This window comes from Camelus ferus, chromosome 12, assembly GCF_009834535.1.
Source record: "Camelus ferus isolate YT-003-E chromosome 12, BCGSAC_Cfer_1.0, whole genome shotgun sequence".
Lineage (NCBI taxonomy): Eukaryota > Metazoa > Chordata > Mammalia > Artiodactyla > Camelidae > Camelus > Camelus ferus.
The window spans coordinates 17,183,367-17,193,013 of record NC_045707.1 but is presented as its reverse complement, the minus strand read 5'-3'; the positions used below and the strand labels follow the sequence as shown (position 1 = coordinate 17,193,013).

At 55.1% G+C, this 9,647-nt stretch overlaps 1 protein-coding gene across 1 annotated transcript; it reads left to right on the top strand.

The window, feature by feature from the left end:
* Positions 1–2,886: 2,886 nt before the first annotated feature.
* LOC102506783 (keratin, type II microfibrillar, component 7C) lies at positions 2,887–9,647 on the top strand. Its single transcript, XM_006192746.3, has 9 exons — positions 2,887–3,345; positions 4,782–4,990; positions 6,065–6,125; positions 6,255–6,350; positions 6,886–7,050; positions 7,318–7,443; positions 7,719–7,939; positions 8,623–8,654; positions 9,128–9,647. The coding sequence occupies exons 1-9, from the start codon at positions 2,962–2,964 to the stop codon at positions 9,313–9,315; spliced, it is 1,482 nt and encodes a 493-aa protein (XP_006192808.2). The 5' UTR covers positions 2,887–2,961; the 3' UTR covers positions 9,316–9,647.

The following is a 9,647-nucleotide window of genomic DNA, read 5'->3' as shown; positions in this document are numbered from 1 at the left end:
CAGTTATGAGCAAGGCCTGGTGGTGCTGGCAAGCCCAGGGAGGAGGGCAGGAGTGAAAGGACCAGAGCTACAGGGCTGTCTCTACAGGCAGCAGGGGCGGGCCAGCCCCGAGGCCGCCCCAGCCGGGCCAGCTGTGTGAAGGGCAGGCCCAGGGCCCAGGCCTTGTCGACTGAACCAGCCTGGGGCTTGATCCCAGCCTTTATAGCTTGTGGTGAGGGCAGGAACGAGTCTAGCCCGAAACCCAGGTGGAAGGAAGCAGCCTGGCAGGTGGCTACTGTCCCTTTGTCAACCTCCTGTCTGTGTCTGTTTTCATGGGACTCACTTGGTCTCATATTTCTTTGTTCTGGGCCATTGATAAATAGGTGCTCTAATTAAAGCTTTTTTTTTTGAGGTGGCCACAATTGCCTTGTAAATGTGCTGGGCTGTTTCCTGCTCATGCAAGGATGACACTTCACAGCCTGTGCTCACTGTCCCTTTGCAAAGTCCTGCAGCGTAAAACAGACCAGTCACCTAGTCGGTATGCAGTGGGTGGGGGTGGCCCCTCCCGCCTCCAGGCACTCACTTAATCCTCTCAGCTACAGTAAGGGACCTGGGGAAACGTAATTTGTCTCAGGTCACAAAGCTAATAAGTGGCCATTTAATCTCCAGAGTCCTCGCTATCATCATCTCCCATCAAGACAGGAGCCTGCGGGCACTAGTGGCGTCTCCAACCCAAAGAGGCTGGTGTGGCCACACAGAGACCCTCAGTGGAGAGTCCAACTTGATACCAAGCCCGCTGGGTTGAGACAGATGAGCGATCAAAGGACAGGAGATGCCAGTCATCATCATGGTCACAGAGAAATGCTTCGTGGAAGACCCGCCACCTTGCCTCCCTCAGCATTTGATCAAGAATTCATCTCACATAACCATTGGATATGCAATGAGAACCTTCCTGAGGCCCACCAGTTCCAGCTGAGACAAGAGGAGAGAAACATCTGGTTCTCTCTTGGCAGATGTTGGACCCAGCCAAAGCTGAGCTTGAAAGTACCAACCAGCCACACCTTCCACAGAAGCGCTCCAAAAATCCTGCAGGCCATTCAGCTGGAATCAGCCAACTTTGAGCCCCCAGGCCTCGCCTCTCTGTGTGTCTCTCACACCAGAAGCCCCTATCCCATAGCCCACCCCAGACGCAAGAGTCTGTGGAAATCTATCCACAGGGCTCAGGAGGAGGGGCTGGTAAGGTCCTTTCTTTAGGATGCACGTGGGCATTGCCCAGTCCCCTGACATCTCCACAGCCCTCTCATCCCCTGACCTTCTGGAAAAGATGGGCCCTCCCTCCCCCTGGGACATAATTGGCCCACTCGCCCCAAGAGGCAGTGGGAAGGGCAAAAGGTGAGGCTCTGGGAGGAGGCGTGAAGGGCTATTTTTAGCCCAGCCTGAGTCAGCATTTGGTTGCAGCCAGTCAGGAAACAGGTTGAACAGAGGAGTCATCTTCAAGTACAAGGGCGGTTAAGAGACATGTGCTTGGAAAGGTTTATGGGCTCAAATCTTGGGGTTAGGGGAGCCTCCTGGCTTGGTCCCACTGTCCATCTATCAAAGCCATCAGTGGTCCAAGCCCAAAGTGGGGAGGGGCAAACTAAGGGAGCTTGGCTCTCGGGACACCCACATGAGCCCCCACCTCTGCTCACCCCACGGGTCCTCTGCCAGGAGGAAGTGACACCATTTCAGGACCCTGGTGGCCTCCCCCACCTCCAGCACTGATCATCCTTCTCTGGGGGTGTGTACACACCAGTGGTCATCACTCATCTTCCCTGCTGGGAGCCCACAGGACTCCCATCCCCCACATCAGGCCCCGACTCAGTCCGAGCATCGAGGGCCCATCTGTGGCTTCTCCCCTTTCTCCCACTGGGCAAGTACCCGGGGACCTGCCATCCTCACCTATCTCCAAATACCTCAGGTCTCTGCTGGATTCCCAGGACCAAGGAATTGTCTAGAGCAGAGTTGGCACCTGACTAGAGTGTACTGAATAACTGAGGGGATGAGTGATGACATAGCCTAGTGTCCAAATCAGAGCGGGACTCTTTACTCATCTCCCACCAACCTGTCCGCACCCTACCCCAGCCCTCCTTAAACCCACCTCCAAGAAGCCTTCCCCGATTAATCCCTGCAGCCCTGGGGTCTTCCACATCCACTCCTGTTCCCTAGCGCATCAGCAGTGATGCCTATAACTCTGAAGAATGGCCCTGGTTCTCTCCTGAACTCTCTGACTCGTTTCTCTCATGTTCCAGTGGGTGCCCCATGGCTCCTGTCTTCTGAAGAATACCCAAAATGCAGGGGCCATGCTCCCTCCCAAATCTCTCCTCCTACCCCCATCTCTGACTAAGCTCTGCATAGGAACAGGTCAGGGGAAGCTTATATGGACAGTGAAGAAAGGGACATGTTTGAGAGCTAGAGAAAAAGGTAAAGAAGCCCAGAACAAGAGATTGTTTGGGACACAGCCCCCTCGTTGGGACAGGCCAGCCACTCTACCCTTGAGGCCAAGTCATAGTTTCAGGGCCCATAGCCCACCCATCACCTATGCCCCTTCCAGAAAAGGATTTGGAGAACAAGCTGCACCCAGGTCCCTGTGCCCATTCCCTGAACTCGTAGCATGGAGTCCAGCTAGATGCTTCCAGGAGGTCTGCACTTCCAGGAGCAATGGGAGGGGGAGAGGCAATAAGGAAGCTCGTAAAGGGCTTTGAAGATGAAACAGGTCGTTGGCCAGGATTGTTGACACAGCTCCACTGGATAGGCAAGCGGTTTAGCTCTTAAGAGGCCGGGGTGATGCCAAGCCAATAAAATGCAGCTATTGTCTCTTTGCTGCCCCTTTTACTGCCAGCTGCCCTGGTGCATAAAAGGGCCTGCCACAGCCCAGGGAGCACAAGCCTTTGGCTCCATCCTCTGCCAGCTTCTCCACTGCTCAGACATCTCCCTGCCTCCAGCATGACCTGTGGCTTCAGCTCCGTGGGCTGTGGATTCAGCGGCCGTGCCTTCAGCTCCATCTCCGCCTGCGGGCCCCGGCCCGGCCGCTGCTGCATCACGGCCGCCCCCTACCGTGGCATCTCCTGCTACCGTGGCCTCACCGGGGGCTTCGGCAGCCGCAGCGTCTGCGGGGGCTTCCGCGCCGGCTCCTGTGACCGCAGCTTTGGGTACCGCTCCGGTGGCGTGTGTGGCCCCAGCCCGCCCTGCATCACCACCGTGTCGGTCAACGAGAGCCTCCTAGCGCCCCTCAACCTGGAGATCGACCCCAACGCACAGTGCGTGAAGCAGGAGGAGAAGGAGCAGATCAAGTGCCTCAACAGCAGGTTTGCTGCCTTCATTGACAAGGTAGGTGTCCTTGATCTCACCTTTCCTGAACTCCACTCAGACAAATTGAAAACACAGAAACAGAACTAAGAGCAGACAGACCCTCTAGTGAGGATACAGAACATCTTGTGAGCAAAGGGCTGCTGCGTGAGTATTCAATGCATTTGAAGCCAAACAGCTCCTCAACATGGCAAGGAGGTGCTCCCTGTGTCCAGGCAGGTCAGCTGAGTGTGATACAGGAAGACTGCCCCCTGGGGGAGCCTCCTAGACTGCACTGAGTGATTTCTATACCAGTGGTCACTTGGCCACTGAGCAGGGACCAGAGTGGTTTGTCCAAGCCACTACGCCTGGGGCTCCAGATACAGAGTTGAGCAACAGACATAAGGCCCTCTCTTGGGCCTTATGGGGAGGAAGGTGGTTTGTGGTCTGGACGTGGTTGAAACCACCTGCAGATGTCAGTGTGCAGCTCAAGTCTGCAGCTGTCTTCACTGAATTCAGGCTACTACCTACCATGTGACAGTGGTTTGAGGGGCCAGGGGAGAAGGATTCATTGAGGAAGCAGTTCTGGGATGAGGGGGGACTCTCCTGAACCAACCTGGACAGAAGTCATCTAGAAAGATACCCACCAGGAAAGACCAAAAAAATCTGGAACTCCTAACAGCATGAGAGACCAAGGATAGCATAAGAAAGGACTTACCAGGGATGTGGCAAAGTTATTACACAAAGGGATCTGAATGGGGTAGTGGGTCAACCTCGTGACAGGAAGATGGATGTGAAATTTTCCTTGGGCACAAAAGTCAGTAATTCTTATAGTAAGAGAAGTGCCCCCCTGAAGGGCAGAAGATCAAACTTGAGTTCTGCCATCGTGAGATCTCAGGCAGTCAGGGAACCTCCCCAGGCCTTTGATTCTTCATCTGTAAAATGAGGGGTTTGGAACACACAATATCCCTGCACTAATATTCCGGGTGACTATTGTTCTAATTGCATTGTCGTTGCAGGGTTTCCACAATTGGCACATACTGTATTTTTAACTTTTACAGTCTGCCTTTCTAAAAAGGTTGACCTGCTCCTTTGCAGGCTGACAATCACACCTGCAGGTGCCTTTCTGCACGAGAGCTCCTTAAACCCTCATAGCGAGGCGGGCACTCTGCACAGGGGCTAAGTGCTGTGCTCCAGGACACATTATTAACAAGCGGCAGCAGAGTCTGGCCTCAGCATGGCTTAGCACTTTCCATGACACTAGATACACTGCTTTAGAAGAGACTGAAATTAGCTCACAGGAAGGACTTTCAGGTGAGCTGATTACACTCTAATGCGGTTTTGAGGGAGATGATATAACCCCATCCTGGGAAGACTCAGGGTTGGAGATTTGGGGGACTGTGGGTCCCAGTGCTGGGACCCCCTCTTGCCCTCTGGGCCTGCAAGACGAGGTTCTCAGTCTCTGCCTCTGGCGGCAGGTGCGCTTCCTGGAGCAGCAGAACAAGCTGCTGGAGACCAAGCTGCAGTTCTACCAGAACCGCGAGTGCTGCCAGAGCAACCTGGAGCCGCTGTTCGACGGCTACATCCAGACACTGCGGCGGGAGGCCGAGTGCGTGGAGGCCGACAGCGGGAGGCTGGCCTCGGAGCTCAACCACGTGCAGGAGGTGCTGGAGGGCTACAGGAAGAAGTGAGTGCAGGAAGAGGCCGGCTCCAGAAAGAGCTGGAAGGAGGCCCCCAGTACCAGGGAGTGTCTGGACCTGTGGCGAGGGCTCTGCCTGAGGACAGGGAAGAGCCTGCACCCCCTGGCCTTCCTCGAGGCACATGGGTCCCATGGTTGGGTCCTGGGCCCCTGGGGATGGAGCTCTCCTTAACTTCCACCTGGCATATCACAGCAATGATGTTCTCTCTTTCTCCATCCACCAGACCCTTCTCTTAGGACCCCAGAAAAATTGACATTCCTAGTTCCTTTGAGTCTGGCCTTCAAAGTCCTGGACATTCTTAAGTTTACCTCTTTACTCAACTAACATTTTCCAAGCAGCTACCAGCCAGATACTGGGCTGGGTGCTAGCAACCCAGGGACAGGCAGTAGACACAGTCTCTGTCCTTGTGAGACTTACAGTCCGCTGGGAGGCAGGCATGGCCGATCACAGACATAGCCCTCCAGTTACAACGTGTGACACATGATCTGAAGCAGCACACTGGGCAGTCTAAAGGAATCTGGTTTCAAGGGCTGGCCAGCTTCCTTCAGGTCCGCTCTCAGCCATGGACTTCCCAAGCCACCATGCTCCCTGCCTCTGGCTCTCCACTGACCTGCCCACAGAGCGGGAGGAAGTGGCAGGCTTGATTCCTCTTGGCTGAGCCAGAAGGGGAATGACAGAGGGAAGACCTCACTACCTGTAGCCAAACCAGGGGCAAGAGGAGGGGTCAGAGGAAAGGAAAATGGAGACCTGGGTGAGAAAAGCAGGCACCTCCCACGCCCCAGCCATGCACATGCGCTCACGTACACAGAAAGCTTCCAGATCCTGCCCCCCACCCCCAATGAAAATCCCAGAGGTGGCATGAGAGTGGCTGTTTTAGTTCTCGCTTGTATCCCAGGAAGCCTGGACTGGCAGCCTGATTTCTTCCTGGTCCTGCCCTATTTCTTTTGGAGGCGAGGAAACGAGCAGGGGAAGGGTCTAGGGATCAGGCTTGTTGACTTGTGTGCTTCATGGCCGAGTTGAGAGCTGCTCAGATGTGGTCCTGTTTTCCCTGCCACCCTCAGGTATGAAGAAGAAGTTGCACTTCGGGCGACGGCGGAGAACGAGTTTGTGGCTCTAAAGAAGGTGAGTGCCTAAAACCAAGACCCTTCCTGCGGCCCTGGCGACCCCATCCTGTCTGCCCTGCCACCCTGCCACCCTGCCACCAAGCCCACAGAGCGCCCTTGAACCTCACGGCCCTTTGAACCCACACAGGACGTGGACTGCGCCTACGTCCGCAAATCAGACCTGGAGGCCAACGCAGAGGCCCTGACCCAGGAGATTGATTTCCTGAGGCAACTATATGATGAGGTGAGGGGGCTCTCAGCCACCCTGGGCATCTCTGACCTGAGGGCTGGAGGGAGCAAGGAGAGGGAAATAGGGAGGCAGAGAGATGGAGAACCAACAAGGGACAGAATTAGTATGGGGCAGGAGAGGGCCATCTCTAGGCTGCCTGTGACTTGGAAACCAAAGCACAGGCACACAGCCTCAACCCTGTGTTCTCTGGCCCAGGTTTTCTCTGGCAGCCAATAACCTTCCTTTCTGTGATTGGTCCAGGAGATCTGGACCCCGAGGAAACATTCGCAGCACGCTGGCCGCAGGGACACTGCCAAAGTTCACAGGGCCTGAAAACCCCCCAAAGCAAGCATTGAGGAAGTAGTTGTATTCTCTTCTCAAAGGGGTTTCTTACCTGTGTAGAAAGTTGGACAATTTCATCAGGGGATTTTCTGCTCCAAACAGGAGCCTTTGGCTCCAGAGGGATCAAAGAGATTACAGACATCAGCAGGTGAGGAAGAGCCCAGATAACTTGCTCATTCTTCCTCTTCCCCAACTCCCGCTTCCACAGGAGATCCAAGTTCTCCAAGCCAACATCTCAGACACCTCGGTCATCGTCAAGATGGACAACAGCCGGGACCTGAACTTGGACTGCATCGTCGCTGAGATCAAGGAGCAGTACGATGACATCGCCAGACGCAGCCGGGCTGAGGCTGAGTCCTGGTACCGCAGCAAAGTGAGTGGCCCAGGACCCCTGCCTCCTATACATGGTGATGGGAGGGATTTGAGGTGTATAATAGAAAAGGCTTCTTTTGTCAGGAGGATTCTGTTCCCTAGAGGTGGTAACAAAAGTCAGACAGCTCTCAAGTTCTAGTGGCAGGACAGGGCTACCATGTACGGTTGCACAGGCTGAGTACTGCACAACCAGCACATCATCTGATGTGTCCTGAATAGGCAGGACATCCCATTCTGAGCCTCCCTGAGCCTCTTTGCTTCCCTTCAGTGTGAGGAGATCAAGGCCACGGTGATCCGGCAAGGGGAGACCCTGCGCCGCACCAAGGAGGAGATCAACGAGCTGAACCGCATGATCCAGAGGCTGACGGCCGAGGTGGAGAACGCCAAGTGCCAGGTAGGGGTCATCTCTCCCCAAGACCAGGGGGGCTGGGGGCTGGTCCAGGGTCCCATGGGCAGTGTGCGCCCAAATGGATCTCACCATTCATTTTCCAACCTATTTGCATGACCAGAGTCCTTGGTTGTGGTCACTCAGGGAGATCCGGGTGATGAAGGGGAGAGGCCTTGTTCCTGGGGTGATCCCAGCTGGCTGGGAGAGACTGGACACATGCAGGAAATGAGCATAGAGACCCAGGGACCATAACCCACCTTGTTTTTTTCTGGGCCCCCTAGATCTCCAAGCTGGAGGCAGCAGTGACCCAGTCTGAGCAGCAGGGCGAGGCTGCCATTAATGATGCCCGCTGCAAGCTGGCTGAGCTGGAAGGCGCCCTGCAGAAGGCCAAGCAGGACATGGCCTGCCTGGTCAGGGAGTACCAGGAGGTGATGAACTCCAAGCTGGGCCTGGACATCGAGATCGCCACCTACAGGCGCCTGCTGGAGGGCGAGGAGCAGAGGTAGGACCCAATTCAACTATCCCAAGAATTCCACTTGTATGGATTTGCCCACCTTTGATTCTTCTATATCCCAAGAAATTGGCCCCCAGCTAGACTCTGGGGTGTTTGGAATCTACATCTCAAAGGACTTCAACTTGGTCATAGCATACAGAGGTAAACTGAAGGCCAGTGCCACTCTGATTTCTAGAGTCCCAGATTGCCCAGGGCCTTCCAAGGATTAGAACCCAGGCACCCTGCCTCTCAATTCAGAACATTCTCAAATTATTCCATCCTCAGCTCTTGCAGGATCCACTCCCTACCTGGTTTCCAGGTGGTAAAACTGCCCTAGGGTAGAGATGCTGGCCAAACTCTGATCCTGGCCTCAGGTGACTGTCCCAGAGAACTTACCCCTTCCTAAAGCTGAACCCATCCAGGTATGCCAGGTATAGTTGTTCTGGCTGTGCACTGCACAAAGGCAGCCAGATGAGGGGCGAGTGAGAGCTGAAATCCAATCTATGCTCTGCTTGCCGAATAGTGTGCCCTGGCATTGCTGCAACTGCCAAAACTTATTTTTTAAAAGTTACACAAGGGCATAAATATAGGCCAGACATAGCCTGAGATGACCCATTCCAGCACCTAGGGGAAACTTGAAGATCTCATTCTGACCTATTTTCTCTTTCCTTTCTCACCTTTTCCCCACTCAGGCTGTGTGAAGGCATTGGAGCTGTGAATGTCTGTAAGTATCCTGGGCCCTGAAAAGGAAAATTCTAAACTGGGCAACAAGAATTTCCCTGCTATGAGGATACTGGAGGAGTGGTTCCAATAATTCCCCCAGTACATTGTAATGGATTGGTCATGCAGCAGGAGAGACTGAGGTTAGCTTAAAGAAAGAACCTCACAACCTCATGCATGGGGTTGAGGAGGGGAAAGAATAATATGTCACTGCAGGAAGGGACCTCAGATGTCACAGACACCTTGTCTGAGGCCCAGAGAAAGGAAGGGACTTGCCCAAGGTCACAAGGCAGAATCAGGGCCAGAACCCAGGGCTCCCGGGTCCCAGGCTAAGATTACTTGCACACCTTCAGAAGTAGAACTTTAAGTGTTTTGTGGCCTTCCCTGGAGGGTTGGACAGATCACAGAGGCCAAAGGAAGGTGGTGGGATGGGGTGGCCTCCGACCAGTCCTCCCGACCGTCCCCTTGTTCCCGCAGGTGTCAGCAGCTCCCGGGGCGGGATTGTCTGCGGGGACCTCTGCGTGTCCGGCTCCAGGCCCGTGACGGGCAGCGTCTGCAGCGCGCCCTGCACCGGGAACGTGGCGGTGAGCACTGGCCTGTGCGCGCCCTGCGGCCAGCTCAACACCACCTGTGGAGGGGGTTCCTGCGGCCTGGGGAGGTGTTAGGCAGCCCCCAGGGAGAGCCAGAGAGGTCCCCTCTGCCTGCCAGACATGTCACTGTCCCACCACCAGCTGAGAATAGCAGCGCCTCAGTAGCTATCCCCCCGTGTTCTGAGAATACACCACGCGGCTTGTGTCCATCAGCCACTCCTCTTCTCGTCTTGTCCGACTGGAAGGGGGTGCTGTGCCTGGGAAGGGACCCCTCCATTCTGCTGTTTTGGCCTTTGGCCCCACCCAGGAAGAAGGGCTCTCCTTTCCTGGAGGGAGCACCACTGGACCCACTCCCCTAACTCTCTGGCCTCTTGTCCCCTGTTTTTCCAATAAATTGAGGGACCTGC